The sequence below is a fragment of the Osmerus mordax genome, chromosome 5 (genome assembly GCF_038355195.1).
Source record: "Osmerus mordax isolate fOsmMor3 chromosome 5, fOsmMor3.pri, whole genome shotgun sequence".
Classification (NCBI taxonomy): domain Eukaryota; kingdom Metazoa; phylum Chordata; class Actinopteri; order Osmeriformes; family Osmeridae; genus Osmerus; species Osmerus mordax.
Window position 1 is genome coordinate 11,161,989 of NC_090054.1, and position 18,699 is coordinate 11,180,687.

Here is an 18,699-nt window from a genome sequence, read left to right on the forward strand (position 1 = left end):
AGACGACGTCCGGGATTCCAGACTAAACACAAGCTGAGATGACCACGCTGCTGCGTGTCTTTGAAAAGAGGATAACCCACAGAGACACGGCGACGGGGAGATCAAAAGAGATCACGCAAGCCTACACAAAAGTGCAGCGCCATAACGTCTGGTGGCCACACACACACATCAATACACACACACACACATATCTCCACCATCCTGGCAAGGACTCGCTCTCTGTCTGCCAAACCGCTAGCAGCCAGGTACAAAAGGATGGAGGAGGGTTAGGGAAAATACGAAGTCATTTAAAAAGGGTTGAATCGATCCTTCTCCGAAAACACGAGGGGGAGCGGCAGAATCAAGTTGAAAAACAACTACAGCGAAAGACGGCCACAGACATACACACGCGGAGACACAAACACAATGACACACACACACACAATGGCCTGCGGTAGAAGCCAGTCAGCAGACTGGCCATGTGACAAAGTTGCGCGGTGTGGATTAAGGACCTGTAAGCCTATTAGAGAGGTTTAGACAGGAGAGACCACCCGGCCTCCCCAGTCACCAACACCGGACCCCCAGAACCAGACTGCCCTTCTGTGAACACACACACACACACACAAACACACAGTCACCAACACCAGACCCCCAGCACCAGCCTGCCCTTCTGTGTACACACACACACACACAGTCACCAACACGGGACCCCCAGCACCAGCCTGCACTCCTGTGTAAACACACACACACACAATCCTGATTTGAATGGCCAGTATTCCTGCCACCAAGGCTGCGCATTATCAGGAAACGCATGACTCAATAGCTTCTCCATCTAATTCCCAGACGTGCGTACACCTCTGTGTCACCCTAACAAGGCCATGAGCTTTCTTCAACCTCAGGTACTGAGCATTCATCCTGCATGGGCCTTTTGTCCCTGCTCCTGTTTTCATTCCTCTGGTTTCTTACCATAAGTATCAATGGCTTCTTGTTGTGTATTTTGACCACTAACCCTAACAGGCTTACTTAGCAGAGTGGGCGCGTGGTGGGGGGGGGGGGGGGGGGGATACTCAGCAGGCTGAGGGGTGATCGAAAGCATCTGTTAACTCCTAAGTGTGATTAATTACAGTCAAATGACTGTGTGTGTGTGTGTGTGTGTGTGTGTGCGTGTGCGTGTGTGTGTGTGTGTGTGGCAAAAATCAAAGAACGGGCTTGTGGGAGGAATCACACGTGTACAGGTTATTTATGTGATGACTTCTTGCCTTTGAGAACCCACAGTAAGAAAGCCACAGAAACAAAGAAAAGAAAAATAGCCAGAGAAGAACTTTGGAGACACAAGCACGCACACAAACTCAAATTAATCCTAATTTGTCTACCAGGAAAACTTTGGGGATTTCATACTTCATACCAGCTTTTGTCACCTTTGCGTGAATAGCCAGGGACTGAAATAATTGTGTTTTTCTTCCCAGAGGCCCACTCACTGCACACAAGCCAGTGGCCTACGTAATGTGTTCTAGGGGAGAGTGTGGGGGGGGACGCACTGGAGCCATGGGGACGATACTGAGGAGACTGTGTGTCTGTGTGTGAGTGTTTACATACAGTACATCTGTGTGTGTCAGCGTTTGTGTGTACGTAGGGCAGAGTGATACGGAGTGGAAATGGCCTTAATGGAGTTGGAGGACGTCCACAAAAGCAGGACATCAGCTCATAGAGCGAGAAAGAGTTAGAGGTGGACGAGCGTGTGTGTGTGTGTGTGTGTGTGTGTATGTGTGTGTGTGTGTGTAGGAGGGGGTAGGAAAGTGAGCATGATGGATTTCTGTGACCTATGAAAAATCTCAATTCTATTAGATAGAGAAAGACTGGGACTACCTACATTTCAGGCCTGTTTGTGATGTCAAGTGAATGGAGGAGGAGAAGCTAGAAAAGCAGAAAGAGAAAAGGGATAGAGAGAGACCTAGGAATAGTATACTTAGCAACGCATAGCAGGGCTAGTGTGTGTCGGTTCTCCCACGCCTCAGGCTTTATAAAAACACACAGAGAATACATAATATTCACACAAACATTACACCCTTTACACACACACACACACACACACACACACACACAAAGAGTCCTGTCGGCACAATGCCGTCAAATATAGCAGTCCAATCTTTTGACCCCTCAATTTGCCCACCTTTGTGATAACGCGGGACCATTTGAAGGAGGGTGAAAAGGACGGGTTGCATGCAATTTAGAGATACTACTGAATAGTCATTTTCAGACGGCTACCTCTTTCTATCCCTCTCTCCCACTCTCTCTCTCCCACTCTCTCTCTCCCTCTCTCATCCTCTTTTGATTATGCGATTCCTGAGGCCCTGGCAGGCGAACAAATACCCGAGACAAGGTGCCGTTTGACACTCTGCCATTTTCACTGACAAAATACAATCTCGCCAGGGCAATAATTCGACAGGGGGGATTAGCGTCGCGAGAGGTTGGGCCCCAGATTAAGCGCAGACGGAGTCGCGGGTGAATCTTGAATTTCATCATCTTGCCGCTCGGGCACAATGGCATATTCTTCCCTTTTCTCCCTGGGCTTCTGATGAAGGGTCAGGAGAACTCACCTCTCCTCTTCTCCAGGCGCTGCATTCATTTCACTCCCTTTTATGAGCTAGATACCTCCTTGATGGGTGTATGGCCTTTTTCCGCACGCACGTGCGTGTGGGAGGACACGCAGGCGAACACGCGCCGAGGGCACACCGTGTGCTAATTCTGGAAACGGCATCCCATTCAACACAACAAACACACAAACTGAGAAGACACATTTTCCTCCGAATGCTCAAGACGGACAGCGGCAATCTCTGTGTCCTCACACACAGAGGCCTCCACATTGTTCCTGTGGCATACTGCCCTCTTGTGGCTGGTTTGTGTTATGCATTGGGTTCAATAGGAAAACAAAGTGATACAGAAAAGGCTTGATAAATGACCTAAATGAGGGAAGGTGGGGAAATTATACAGAATGAAAGCACCTCATGCCAATAACACTCATTCAGCTGTATCCTACTTTGCCTCTCACATCCCTGTACATGAAGCATTTCATTCCATTTCAAATCCTCAACAGCTGGGACTGATCGTGCTTGTCTGCTGGCAGGCCCCCTAGAATAATCCAGAATACCTGGATTCAGATTAAAGCATGGTTAAAGCATGGGACAACACAGGCAAATACTCGACCCGCTGAAGGATGTACAGTCAAAAATGAGACCAGCTGCAAGCGGCGACTGCAGCAGGAACAGTGGAACACTGACAACGAGGTCAGAGTGTGCCTGAGACACACACTGTAATCTGCTGCCAAGTAGGCCAGTCTGGAGGGCTTTGAAGTAAGTCTCACTTGGAGCGCCCTCCCAACCTCTTCACTTTCACTTATTTCCCATTGTACCCTCTGTTCCCTCTCTCTTTCTCTCTGTTTATCCTGCCCCGTCCTCTCCCCAACCCTTTCATTTTCGCCCTCTTCCTCCATCACATCTGACCCCCTCCTACGGTTTCTTTGCCATAGTACTCTCCGGCTCTCTTCTCCTCTCAGCATTCCCCCCCCCCCTCTCAGCTGAGTGGACGAACGAGGGTGTAGTGTGGCCTCCTCCTCTCCCTCCATTCCTCCTGTCAGGCGCCGGGGCATGTCTTTGATCACTCTGTTATTAGAGAGGTATGTACAGACAGGCGATCCCAGGAATCTGGCTCCCCCCCTCTGCTCTCTCCTGACTCGGGCCGCTCTCTCCTATGCTTCGCCGTGCCGGGCACGGTCTTTTTCTGCTGCGAGCGTAGTTTTAGCTCCCTGGCTTGACCACACTGCATAAGGTGACCGTTTGCCTTCCTATCACACTCTCTCACCAAGAAAAAATATCATCATTCTGCTACACTTTATGGCATTTAGTACAAAACCGACCTCTGTTCTGTTTCCACAAAACTAAAATATTTGTTCTATGTGAACTTGGACCTCCACAGGGAGAGAGTAAAGGACAGTTGAACAGTGGCTTTTCATCTACAATGTGTTTCAATTGAAGGAAAATCAAGGAAATCGAGTCAGAATTTCCACACTGAGAACTATTTATTTGTTCAATTTGTCAACATTTTTATGCAGTGGATTCTGCCACCAATTGATGGAATAAGTGTCTGGGGTGAGTGTGGGGAAATTACACTTGCACAGCCAGTTTCCATTTCTACATCAGAGTGGTGTGTGTGTGTGTGTGTTCTCCACTGGGGGAACAGATGGGAAGGAGACTCCCAGTTGGCACTGAGCCTGATTTCTGGTGCTGGTCCAACCCCCCCTCCTCCACCTACCCCACAGGAGACACCCCAGCCAAAAACAGCAAGGGCATCACTCTGCCTCACCTGGGCCAGGAGGGAGGTGGAAGTGTGTGAGTGTGAGTGTGTTAGCCTCCTCTGCTTCGCAAGTCAGTACACACACACACACACAGTACACAGTGTACGCCAGTGCTACAATGCCAGTCTTGTGTGCTCTGGGTAGCTGAGCCCAGCTGAGTCCAGACAGCATGGCAGGAGGCTGGCACCACGCTGCCTCAGGGTGAGGGGTGAAGGGCAGGAGACAGTGGGGCAAAGGACGTACGTGTGTATGTGTGTGTGTGTGTATGTATGTGTGTGTGTGAGAGTGTGAGTGTGAGTGTGAGAGAGAGAGAGGAGAGGGAGAGCGAGAGCGAGAGAGGGAAAGCTATCCATATTAATAAAGGTTGTTAGATCAACACGACCACGCTGTGTGATGGCAAATCTTAGCATTAGCATAATGGTCCCACTCCTGACACTATCTGCTACTGACTGTGTGCACTGTGTGACTGTCTCTCATGGAGTTCAGGCAACCTCACAATCGTTGGCAAAATTGTGAATGTGAGAACAGACACCTCCCACACATCCTTCAGGTATGAAAGCCCTTGGGCAGTGTGTAGCCCTTGGGCAGTGTTCTCACTGGCGCACGAGCACAACTGGTTGATACACTGGCCCCAACAACATTTTAAAAACTTTAAAGACTTGGGAGTGCTTCGGAATTGTTCATATTTTGTTACATTTATACATGCCTGAGAGAGAAGGTGGAAGATATGAGTGTGGGGAGAAGTGAACGTGTATGTTTAAGTAGAATCTAACCCAAACACAGCCGATTCATCTCTTATGCAAAGCTTGACTAACGATGACTCAGAGGTACCGACACTTCCCCTCCTTAGGTGAAGTGACTAAAGCTAATAAGAAAGATTAGTAGTTACTACAAATGGCTTCACGAGAAAATAACAGGCCTGCTATATTATCTAATTGTAAATGCTTTTAGGAACATCATTTAATTTACAATGAATTTCGATTCCTATAAATCAATGGCTACCTGCCACAAATACATATAACTTACCCAGAACAATATTGCTTTTTGCCCTCAAGCTGTACAGGGTGTATAAGAGCTGATTTCAAAAGGTGCCCGTTACAACAGATAATGTTGCCACAATACACAAAGAGAAACAGTATCACATCCGTGTGCCAGATGCTTTTACCACATGTAATGGGACATTTGAGCCTGTAGGTGGCAGCACTTCCATGGATAATACAGGAACAGGCAAAGTGGAACAGAGGGTTGTACTCACATTCTCTATGACAAATGTCCATTCCTTGTCTTCAAACTCTTCTGCATGAGGGTCCTGACAAGACAAAATGAATAAAATATCCTCAGAATAGGACGTTCATAAAACAGAAATGAACACACGCTGGGTTCTCTTTAGACTTAATAAAAGGGCAGACAGGCTAGATTTACGGGGATTCTCGTGGATGAATGGATGAGAGACTGTGGTGAGTTGACATGAGGAGATGAGGAGGGACAGTAATGAGTGCACGGTGACAGCAGCAGGCACTTTTGTCTGATTGGACTATGACCTTCAGAACGCATGCACACACAGAAACAAACAGACATACACACACAACCACGAATGCATGCAGAGATGTCAAGCAAACACAAATATATGCGCCCATATTTGGCAGACAGACACATACACTTCACCCAATGTTAAAGCAGAGAGTCAATTACAGGGGTGTGTGTGTGTGTCTTGAGAGCCTAATCAGGTTTGAGTTTCTCCTCACCCAAACAGCTGTACAACATCCCTTGTATCCTTTGCTGCAACCTCCTGTATGGTGAGGTGAGCTAGGAGCCTCCTGTATGGTGAGGTGAGCTAGGAGCCTCCTCTATGGTGAGGTGAGCTAGGAGCCTCCTGTATGGTGAGGTGAGCTAGGAGCCTCCTGTATGGTGAGGTGAGCTAGGAGCCTCCTGTATGGTGAGGTGAGCTAGGAGCCTCCTGTATGGTGAGGTGAGCTAGGAGCCTCCTGTATGGTGAGGTGAGCTAGGAGCCTCCTGTATGGTGAGGTGAGCTAGGAGCCTCCTGTATGGTGAGGTGAGCTAGGAGCCTCCTGTATGGTGAGGTGAGCTAGGAGCCTCCTGTATGGTGAGGTGAGCTAGGAGTAGGGTTGCCAACTTTCTCAACCCCAAATGAGGGACACTTTCTTCCAGGTGTGCACACGCACATGCGCGCGCACCAACAGCTGACCAACAATAACGGAAATCGCAAGCTTTCATTAGCCATACCATAAACCTACTAATTTCAGTGTAATTTTGGCAAACCGCAAATAGCTACTCGCTTGGATGTATTGTTCATAGTAATAGTCAAGACAATTATTACAAGTTTACACAATAACGCTCACCTCACCAGTGGCCAGTTCACACACACTGTCACCAACAAGCAACAACCGTGTCCCATAGCAACGTTTGCGTGAGTTTTGGCGCGTTTACAGTAGCCTATTATTGTTCGGTGGAGGCTGTGATTGGAATACGGGACTGGAGCTGTCCCTGACGGGACAAATCAAAATCACCCATAATTCGGGATGTCCCGGACAATTCGGGACGGTTGGCAACCCTAGCTAGGAGCCTCCTCTATGGTGAGGTGAGCTAGGAGCCTCCTGTATGGTGAGGTGAGCTAGGAGCCTCCTCTATGGTGAGGTGAGCTAGGAGCCTCCTGTATGGTGAGGTGAGCTAGGAGCCTCCTGTATGGTGAGGTGAGCTAGGAGCCTCCTCTATGGTGAGGTGAGCTAGGAGCCTCCTCTATGGTTAGGTGAGCTAGGAGCCTCCTGTATGGTGAGGTGAGCTAGGAGCCTCCTCCATGGTGAGGTGAGCTAGGAGCCTCCTCTATGGTGAGGTGAGCTAGGAGCCTCCTCTATGGTGAGGTGAGCTAGGAGCCTCCTCTATGGTTAGGTGAGCTAGGAGCCTCCTGTATGGTGAGGTGAGCTAGGAGCCTCCTGTATGGTGAGGTGAGCTAGGAGCCTCCTGTATGGTGAGGTGAGCTAGGAGCCTCCTGTATGGTGAGGTGAGCTAGGAGCCTCCTCTATGGTGAGGTGAGCTAGGAGCCTCCTGTATGGTGAGGTGAGCTAGGAGCCTCCTGTATGGTAAGGTGAGCTAGGAGCCTCCTCTATGGGGAGGTGAGCTAGGAGCCTCCTCTATGGTGACGTGAGCTAGGAGCCTCCTGTATGGTGAGGTGAGCTAGGAGCCTCCTGTATGGTGAGGTGAGCTAGGAGCCTCCTCTATGGTGAGGTGAGCTAGGAGCCTCCTCTATGGTGAGATGAGCTAGGAGCCTCCTCTATGGTGAGGTGAGCTAGGAGCCTCCTCTATGGTGAGGTGAGCTAGGAGCCTCCTCTATGGTGAGGTGAGCTAGGAGCCTCCTCTATGGTGAGGTAAGCTAGGAGCCTCCTCTATGGTGAGGTGAGCTAGGAGCCTCCTCTATGGTGAGGTGAGCTAGGAGCCATGAAGATATGACGGCCCTGCCCTGATATCCAGCTAGCTGAGCTCAGCATTCTAACCGTAGGAGCAGAGAGCTCACGCTGTGCCTGTTACTCGGGGAGCTAATGGGCAAGGACTCTTGCGCATTACTGCACCCCAGTTTTAGTCACAACCCCTGATAGGCCAGCAGAGGCACTGATGTTTATTGAATGATGTAACTTCGGATGCAACTTTGAATCCGAGCTGAAGTTATAGATTCATAGATAGTGACAAGGTTAAACCAGCTGTCACCAACAGCTACAGCACAAAGTCCCTAAAATGTGTCTAAAATAAGAGGGGGATATTCGGTGGAACTTGGTGGCTACGTGCGCAGCATGCAGATGTGGTTGCATTCTGTTCAACTATTTCATGCCTCGCCAAGGAACACATTTCATTACTTCCTTATGTTGAGACATGATATGTCAGCTCATACTGAAAGGATCACATGAGCCATGAATTCCAAAACTCTGGCAAGAAGATCTTAGAAAAGTGACACTTGTCAGTTAGCGTTACACACACAGCGGAGCGTGTGTGTTACAAGTCACGGTTTAAGGAAGGACGGGGAGACACATGGTTGGATACTCAATACCAGGCCAGCCTAGTAGCGCTTACTTGGTTTTGAGCACACTGATGCCGGACTAACCCCACTGCTGCTCCACCCACCCAGAGGCCTTTCCACCCCACCCAGGGGCCTTTCCACCCCACCCAGGGGCCTTTCCACCCCACCCAGGGGCCTTTCCACCCCACCCAGGGGCCTTTCCACCCCACCCAGGGGCCTTTCCACCCCACCCAGGGGCCTTTCCACCCCACCCAGAGGCCTTTCCACCCCACCCAGGGGCCTTTCCACCCCACCCAGGGGCCTTTCCACCCCACCCAGAGGCCTTTCCACCCCACCCAGGGGCCTTTCCACCCCACCCAGGGGCCTTTCCACCCCACCCAGGGGCCTTTCCACCCCACCCAGGGGCCTTTCCACCCCACCCAGAGGCCTTTCCACCCCACCCAGGGGCCTTTCCACCCCACCCAGGGGCCTTTCCACCCCACCCAGAGGCCTTTCCACCCCACCCAGGGGCCTTTCCACCCCACCCAGGGGCCTTTCCACCCCACCCAGGGGCCTTTCCACCCCACCCAGGGGCCTTTCCACCCCACCCAGAGGCCTTTCCACCCCACCCAGGGGCCTTTCCACCCCACCCAGGGGCCTTTCCACCCCACCCAGGGGCCTTTCCACCCCACCCAGAGGCCTTTCCACCCCACCCAGGGGCCTTTCCACCCACCCAGGGCATTGTGTAGCTCGTGTCTGGTGGTGTGGGCTTTACCTTAAACAGCGTGACGGTGATTTCTATGTTCTCTGGTACGGGCCACACCACTACTCCTCTGTAAGGGTTCTTGATACCTGGCTGCCAACTGTGAGACTGGATAGGAGAGAAAACAGAGAGAAACGAGACCATAAACATCTGTTCAGCTTGCATGCAATCTTGCTTGGTTTTCCCAAGTCAATGACTAACTGTGGTGTGGAAGATTATGAATTTTGTACGATCTTTTAGCCAGGGAAGTTTTGCATAAATATTTATTGACCCGAGCACAGACATCGTCTCTGGCGGTATAGTTCTGTTTTACGACGACCGTCTCCCTGAGAGACCCCACTTCATCAGCCATCAGGAGCAGAGAGCAAAACATATCCATCATGCTCCCTGACAGGTGGAGACACCAACATGGTATTGCTGACCAATGCAAAGCCCCCGCCCCCCCCCCCCCCCCCCCCTCAAGTCTCAAGAACCAGCTTAACCCATTTACCTCCCCATTCTTTTTTTATGAATGTGGAACGTAAATATATGCAGTGGCGTGGCTTCCATCATGTTAAATGAGAATAGGAACAAGGCTTGGGTAGACAGTGAGTCACACTGAAGAGCAGAACCGGATCAAGCCGGGCCCAGTTTCCTTCATGAACCACCGCAGTGGGTTAAGCCCATTAAGCAAGAAATAATGGCAGCAAACAACGACTACTGAAGACAATGGCAGCTAGCTTTTCTGGGAGTTTTTCCACGTCTTCCTTGATGGTTTAGGTTGGTTGAGGGGCAGTTCTACAGGCATATGTGAAGCCCTCTGTGACATGCTTGCGTGTAAAAAGGGCTACACAAATACATTTTGATTTGATTTAGCTCTGACCAACCCTCGGAACAATGGGTCTTTCTGGCCAGAAAAGGCATTGTAACACCGACCTTGGAAGATTTCCTCCGACTCCTCCGCGTCCATACCACCACTAGCTTGTCTGGTTGCCTGTAAAAGATGGGGAAAGCAAGGGCATTAAAAGAGAGTAATGAGACGAACGGTAAAACAAAGAAAAGAAGAAGCATTTTAAATCTGCTTGTACCCTGGTTGGATTTCCATTTCACATTCTGTTCTACCAAATACTACAGGACAGCCTGTGACTATCCAAGCTTCTCTTCCGAAGTTTCAGAAAAGGCATCAGAGAGAGAAACATATCAAAGTCTCTCCGCTGCTCCATCCTCTCTTTACATCAAACATTCCTCCACCTTAACCAGTCCTCTGAAATTTGACATGCGCTTTGTGGAAGTACAGTCCAAAAGCCTTCACATAAAACATTTAGTAAGAAAGGTCAAAGCATGACTCCTGCCATGTGAGGTACAACTTTAAATGAAGTGAGACGCGTGAGAATACCAACACACACACACACACACACACAGTCCTGAGCTGGTGCAGTATGAATTAATGATAAGCTACAGTCAAGCTCTGGCCTAGTCCCAGTAGACCGATGCAGACGCAGCACAGCAGGCACACACACACACACACACACACACACATCTGATGTTACTGGAGCAAAGACACAAACATAGCAGACGTCCCATATTGATAAAGCGATGGAAAAAGAGGGTCATTTCAATAAAGTATGCAAAGCAGTGTGTGTGTACACAAAGACACACAACTCAGTGATACAGCAGACTCAGGCTTCTTACACACAAAGCCCACACGGGACTCAAATTCAAATGTGCAAACGGGGTGGTTTAATTCACATAAGGATATATGCTTAGGCCTTATCGAATTTCACAAACACTTCTCAAATCAAACTGGCTGCATGAGAAAGACTGGAGCATGGAGGCATAGGCACACTGTAGCTTCTAAAGCATGCCCTCAGATGCTGTAGGGCAACAGGATAATATAAAACCATGAGGAAAACAAGGGATGGAGTGTCAACCTGCCCCCACCTCTCATATGCTCAAACACCCCATTGTGTAACATACTGTAGCATTGCTAGTCATATGTTGATAAGTAGAGACTCCCGGTCATGCCAACTGACGGTGTCCTTGGGCAAGGCACTTCACCCTACTTGCCTCGGGGGAATGTCCCTGTACTTACTGTAAGTCGCTCTGGATAAGAGCGTCTGCTAAATGACTAAATGTAAATGTAAGTAAGGGTCAAGAAGTGGTCTGATTGGTTGTTCTTGTGTATAAAGGGAATGGTGAACCATTGTTCTGTGGATTCTTGATCTCCTGAGACCTTCTCCTCAGCTCTGGCTTGTCCTTGTACTCTTCTCCTCACATCTTGCTTTCTATCTCTGGTTTACAATAATCATGGTAGCGTAGGTAAGCATTAACCTTCATTTTGTAACATGTTTGCCGTGTAATTGATTTAATTCATTTGCAATGTTATTAAATGCGTATTTCATTTCAACCTTACTTTGACCATTCTTGCTCTGATTTAACCTATAGTCAAATACCGTATTTTCCGGACTATAAGTCGTACTTTTTTTCATAGTTTGGTTGGTCCTGAGACTTATAGTCAGGTGCGACATATATCAAAATATATATAACTCAATGGATTCAGTGATGTGGAATGAGATCGGGAGTTTGGTGAACTAGCTTACCGGTATCTTGCTTGTTGCACTCGCTGGCTTGTGTTAATTAGGCCTATTCAGCCTCCCAGGTATGTTCTTTATGCTATTGTGCAGCTGAATAACTGTTAATGTGTCACGTTAACATACCGGACACCTATTCAGCCTGTTGTTTTGTGTGCTATTGTGTAGTTGAATAACTTGCCTTTACAGATTAAATGTCTGTTCTTGGTCTTGGATTTTGTGAAATCTGTTTTTTTCCTCTTCATGACGCATTTTTGACTGATGCGATTTATACTCCGGAGCGATTTATAGTCCGGAAAATACGGTAACTATTATTCTATTAGTAAAGGGCATTATTTGTTTCCAGCTAATACACTGTTCAGTTTCCCATCTTCCTTTAAACCATAGGGGAATTAGTTTTGATTGTTTGGCCAATATTTAACCCCCTACAGTTTCTACGTGTTAAACCGAAAGCTAGCAGAAAAGCTTTGGTTAAAAGCTTATCAAGGCCTGTCATTACTGTCATTTGTGTGTATGGTGTAGGCTGTGTGGTTTGTGCCAGAGAAAGATGAAGAAATAGAAGATAGATGTGGGAGGAAAATAAAGTGATAGGAGTTGGGTAAGGGCACATGACTCCTCTCCAGTCCTCGTGCTGTTACAATGTTTCCTGTTACCCTGAAGCTGTTGTAGATGTGCCAAATTGTGCCAATGGATCAGTTGAAGACAACTCAGACATTGCACAAGCAGGAGAGAGAGAGAGACTGAGTGAGTGAGTGGTTGTGTGTGTCTTGGGATCTTGGGAGTTATGCGTCATGCAAGGAGTCTTGGAAGAGGGCCTTGGGGTTGAAAGGATACAAATGAGTACGTCTGTAAAACAGAGAGACAGAAAGAAACCAGAGAAAGTGAAGAAGAAAGAGGGAGAGAGGGGAGATAATATCAAAAAGACTGACCGGGTGAGGCAGACAGGCAAAAATGGAGGGGGGGGGGGGGGGGGGGGGGGGGTTAGGGAGCGACAGAAGAGAGACACAACTGAACACTCAATGTCAGCCTGCAAGGAAAGGCCCCACACAGGGAATCTATTGTCCCACAGCACAGAACGCGTGTCATATCAGAACACACACAGTCCCCCAGGCTCTGTGCAACACACATTGTGCTATGACAAAAATGCAACCCCCCCCCCCCCCCCATCCCCATCCCTCCCAGTAGTCCATCCAAAACGCCTTGATTGCTAAATCAGTCTCAGACACATCTGTGTAGCCGCTCAGTCCCCCATTGTCAAAGTTCTGCACACGCGCACACGGTAACATTTCTGTCACACACACACACACAAATCTCTCCCTTCCCTCTCTCTCCTGTCCCTCATCTTTTCACTCAACGTTTCCCCTCCCCCCCCCCCCTTTTCCAGCTCTAGTCTTTTCCTCTCCTCTCACATTCCTCCCTGACGGCTCGAAGGCTGCCGTTTGACACAGGAGACACATGGGAGTCGTAGGAAGAAACAGCAAAAGCTCCTCTTACCGGGAGAGAGGGGTGGGGAGGCGAGTTTAACGTAGTACACGAGACAGATCAGACACCCAAACTGCAGAATGCGGAGAACGGGATGAAGAGGAGCAGAAAGAAAGGACAGTCCCATGAAAGAGAAGCCAGGCATGGCCAAACCGATTCCCAATTGCATCTGTCTGGAACTTCTCAGTTTATTGAGGATGATATACAAGGAGCATTATCAACGGGGTTCACACCAAAAGGCCTCAATTGGAAAGGATTGGATACCAATCAGAGCAACAACAAATAATCTTGGCTGTTGGCTGTCAACGTCGCTTCTCTGTATAGTATCGTATCAAACCCTTCCCATATTCGATTAAACAGTTGTGATTGGCCCAGCACTTTTAAGGACGGGTGGAATAAGTTTGAATGGGAGGGTGGCCAGACTCATCGGCCAAAGCAAATAAAACCATGAACTAGCAGACTTGGCAGGTTACTGGTTACTTACTGACTGTAAGTAACCAGAGTTTGTTTCATTCATTTGTGTTTTGCTAATTATTTGCCTCTTTGACAGAGGGTAAGGGTATAGCAGCTAAATTGGTCAATAGGTAGCTAGCTAGAGATCGAGTTTCAGGGTACTTGCCGCCGAGTGAGACCCTGGCTTTGTTTACATAATTAGGGCCATTGTAGAATTTGGTTAAATCAGCCCTGACTTCTGTAATCAGATTCAGAGCTAATAGTGTCTTACTGAGTGTACTTCGTGACTGCCATCTGACTGTAAGTAACCAGAGTTTGTTTCATTCATTTGTGTTTTGCTAATTATTTGCCTCTTTGACAGAGGGTAAGGGTATAGCAGCTAAATTGGTCAATAGGTAGCTAGCTAGAGATCGAGTTTCAGGGTACTTGCCGCCGAGTGAGACCCTGGCTTTGTTTACATAATTAGGGCCATTGTAGAATTTGGTTAAATCAGCCCTGACTTCTGTAATCAGATTCAGAGCTAATAGTGTCTTACTGAGTGTACTTCGTGACTGCCATCTGACTGTAAGTAACCAGAGTTTGTTTCATTCATTTGTGTTTTGCTAATTATTTGCCTCTTTGACAGAGGGTAAGGGTATAGCAGCTAAATTGGTCAATAGGTAGCTAGCTAGAGATCGAGTTTCAGGGTACTTGCCGCCGAGTGAGACCCTGGCTTTGTTTACATAATTAGGGCCATTGTAGAATTTGGTTAAATCAGCCCTGACTTCTGTAATCAGATTCAGAGCTAATAGTGTCTTACTGAGTGTACTTCGTGACTGCCATCTGACTGTAAGTAACCAGAGTTTGTTTCATTCATTTGTGTTTTGCTAATTATTTGCCTCTTTGACAGAGGGTAAGGGTATAGCAGCTAAATTGGTCAATAGGTAGCTAGCTAGAGATCGAGTTTCAGGGTACTTGCCGCCGAGTGAGACCCTGGCTTTGTTTACATAATTAGGGCCATTGTAGAATTTGGTTAAATCAGCCCTGACTTCTGTAATCAGATTCAGAGCTAATAGTGTCTTACTGAGTGTACTTCGTGACTGCCATCTGACTGTAAGTAACCAGAGTTTGTTTCATTCATTTGTGTTTTGCTAATTATTTGCCTCTTTGACAGAGGGTAAGGGTATAGCAGCTAAATTGGTCAATAGGTAGCTAGCTAGAGATCGAGTTTCAGGGTACTTGCCGCCGAGTGAGACCCTGGCTTTGTTTACATAATTAGGGCCATTGTAGAATTTGGTTAAATCAGCCCTGACTTCTGTAATCAGATTCAGAGCTAATAGTGTCTTACTGAGTGTACTTCGTGACTGCCATCTGACTGTAAGTAACCAGAGTTTGTTTCATTCATTTGTGTTTTGCTAATTATTTGCCTCTTTGACAGAGGGTAAGGGTATAGCAGCTAAATTGGTCAATAGGTAGCTAGCTAGAGATCGAGTTTCAGGGTACTTGCCGCCGAGTGAGACCCTGGCTTTGTTTACATAATTAGGGCCATTGTAGAATTTGGTTAAATCAGCCCTGACTTCTGTAATCAGATTCAGAGCTAATAGTGTCTTACTGAGTGTACTTCGTGACTGCCATCTGACTGTAAGTAACCAGAGTTTGTTTCATTCATTTGTGTTTTGCTAATTATTTGCCTCTTTGACAGAGGGTAAGGGTATAGCAGCTAAATTGGTCAATAGGTAGCTAGCTAGAGATCGAGTTTCAGGGTACTTGCCGCCGAGTGAGACCCTGGCTTTGTTTACATAATTAGGGCCATTGTAGAATTTGGTTAAATCAGCCCTGACTTCTGTAATCAGATTCAGAGCTAATAGTGTCTTACTGAGTGTACTTCGTGACTGCCATCTGACTGTAAGTAACCAGAGTTTGTTTCATTCATTTGTGTTTTGCTAATTATTTGCCTCTTTGACAGAGGGTAAGGGTATAGCAGCTAAATTGGTCAATAGGTAGCTAGCTAGAGATCGAGTTTCAGGGTACTTGCCGCCGAGTGAGACCCTGGCTTTGTTTACATAATTAGGGCCATTGTCAGCTGCGCCTTTAGCATATTTAGGCGAGTAGCACTGCAGAGGCAGCCTCGTCTGGCAGCCTCGGTCGAACAAAGACAGGGAGTCTACCTGCGGGAGTCCACCGAGGATGGCCGACGTGGTGGATCACCTCTTCAGATAAGTATCACCCTATTTGTATTCTAATCCACCTACAACATATTCATAGCTAGCATGTGTTTCTTCAGCATTCCCGTTCATTACACTACCCGTAGACGTAGATATATCACAAAGTATATACGGTCAACTTCTAACCTTCGCTACCTATCCAGATCTTCTCCACCTGCCCTCTCTCTTTCTATAGGGCTCTGGAACTGCCAGTCCGCTGTGAACAAGGCAGACTTCATCCCAGCGTTTGCATCTCATGCTTCTCTTCATGCCCTTGCGCTGACAGAGACATGGATCCGCCCTGAGAACACTGCAACTCCAGCTGCTCTCTCCGTCAACCACTCCTTCACTCACTCACCCCGCTCAACCGGGCGGGGTGGTGGGACAGGGTTGCTTCTTTCCCCACATATTAAATACACATCCACACCACTCCCTGTTACTGCCAAATCATTTGAACACCATTATGCGATGCTAACTGATCCTATCAAAGCCTGCTTAATTGTTCTTTATCGCCCACCAGGCCCGCTAGCCGACTTTGTGGAGGAGCTGGACATGCTCCTCAGCGTCCTCCCGGATGATGGAACCCCCCTGATAGTCCTTGGGGACTTCAACATCCACCTCCAAGGAACTCAGGCCGTCGACTTCTTGTCTCTCCTGACCTCCTTCGACCTGACGCTGCTGAGCACACCGGCGACCCACAAGGCAGGCAAACAGCTAGACCTCATCCTGACACGTAACTGTATCACTGACTTAACCTCTGTAACCCCACTGCATATTTCTGATCACTACTTTATCCAATTCTCTATCTCTCTCCCTCCAACTCCTTCTACCTCCCCTCCCCTTGTAACTTTCCGGCGCAACCTCCGCTCCCTATCCCCCTCCCATTTCTCCTCTATTGTAACATCCTCCCTCCCCCCCATTGACGAGTTCTCGTCCCACCCCACTAACACTGCCACCGACACCTTGTTAACCACTTTAACTGCATCACTTGACTCTCTCTGTCCCCTGTCAACCAGGCCTGCACGATCTTCTCCCTCCTGCCCGTGGCTTACGGATGTTATTCGTGAAGAACGGTCCACCCTTCGGGCAGCCGAGAGGAGATGGCGCAAGTCCAAAGGCGGTCTGGACCTTGATAAGTATCACTCCCTCCTCAAATCCTTCTCTTCTCACATAACTGGTGCTAAAACCCTCTACTTTCTGAACAAAATTAACTCTGCTTCAAACCCCCACAAACTTTTCTCTACCTTCTCCACCCTTCTTAACCCACCTCCCCCACCCCCTCCCTCCACCCTGACAGCAGACGACTTCTCCTCCTTCTTTGAGAAAAAAGTCGCCGACATTAGCAGTCGGTTCCCTAAACCCACCTTTCCTACCCTCTCACCCTCCATGACTGACCCAACTAAATGTCTAAACTCTTTTTTTCCCCTGTCTGAGGCAGAGATCTCTGACCTCATTCTCTCTCATCGCCCCACCTCCTGTCCCCTTGATCCTATACCCTCCCCTCTCTTTCAAACCATCTCCCCCTCCATCATAACTTTTCTTCTCCATGTCCTAAACTCCTCTCTCACCTCTGGCACCTTCCCCTCTGCCTTCAAACAGGCTAGAGTTACCCCTCTACTCAAAAAACCCTCCATTAACCCTGCCGTTCTCCAGAACTACAGACCGGTATCACTGTTACCCTTCCTTTCAAAAACAATTGAACGTGCTGTATCTAACCAACTGTCTAACTTTCTCTCTCAGAACAACCTGCTTGACCCCAACCAATCGGGCTTCAAGACTGGCCACTCCACAGAGACTGCCCTCCTTTCAGTCACCACTGCCCTCCAGTCTGCCAGAGCGGCTTCCAGGTCATCCGTTATCATTCTGCTGGACCTTTCTGCAGCGTTTGATACAGTTAACCACCAGATCCTGCTCGCCAGACTTTCTGAGATGGGCATCACTGGCACTGCACTCCAGTGGATCTCATCCTACCTGTCGGGAAGATCCTACCAGGTTTCCTGGGGAGGCAAACTGTCGGGCCCTCGCCAGCTCTCCACTGGTGTCCCACAGGGCTCCGTCCTTGGACCCCTCCTCTTCTCTCTGTACACCACCTCACTTGGACCAATCATCACCTCCCATGGCTTCTCCTACCACTGCTACGCTGACGACACGCAGCTGTACCTGTCGTTCCCCCCGACCGATCCGGGGATCTCAGCTAGGATTGAGGCCTGCCTCACAGACATCTCCGCCTGGATGACCGAGCACCACCTCCAGCTGAACCTCGCCAAAACAGAACTTCTCATCATCCCGGCTAAACCCTCCATCTCCCACGATCTCTCAATCACCCTGGGATCTGCGACGGTGACCCCTTCATCCTCTGCCAGGAACCTTGGGGTTACCATGGACGACGAGCTCTCCCTCACGGCCCACATTGCTGCGGTCTCCCGGTCGTGTAGATTCACCCTCTACAACATCCGGAAGATCAGGAGATACCTGTCTGAGCACTCCACCCAGCTGCTAGTCCAAGCACTCGTCCTCTCCAAGTTGGACTATTGCAACTCTCTGCTCGCTGGTCTCCCAGCATGTGCAACCCGCCCTCTTCAGAGGATTCAGAACGCGGCGGCCCGCCTGGTCTACAATCTACCCAGACGCTCCCATGTTACCCCGCTCCTCATCTCTCTCCACTGGCTACCTATCATGGCCCGTATCAGATTCAAGACCCTGGTATTGACCTTCCGAGCAGTGAACGGGACTGCACCCGTCTACATCAAGTCTCTCCTGCAGCCTTACACCCCCACCCGCCACCTACGGTCTTCTTCAGACAACCGCCTGGTGGTCCCACCGCTCAAGACCGCCCGGTCCCAACACAAGCTCTTCTCCTGTCTGGCCCCCCAGTGGTGGAATCAACTCCCCACCTCCATCAGAGACACTGA

General features: G+C 48.8%; 1 protein-coding gene across 1 annotated transcript in view; it reads right to left on the reverse strand.

Moving 5' to 3' along the window:
- Positions 1–18,699, reverse strand: part of LOC136943271 (EH domain-binding protein 1-like) — a 103,619-nt gene that overhangs the window by 72,969 nt on the left and 11,951 nt on the right. The window contains exons 3-5 of the mRNA XM_067236534.1: positions 10,015–10,072; positions 9,112–9,207; positions 5,586–5,639 (exon numbers count right to left, since the gene is read on the reverse strand). Coding sequence (XP_067092635.1) covers positions 5,586–5,639; positions 9,112–9,207; positions 10,015–10,072 — 208 coding nt within the window. The remainder of the gene's footprint in view (positions 1–5,585; positions 5,640–9,111; positions 9,208–10,014; positions 10,073–18,699) is intronic.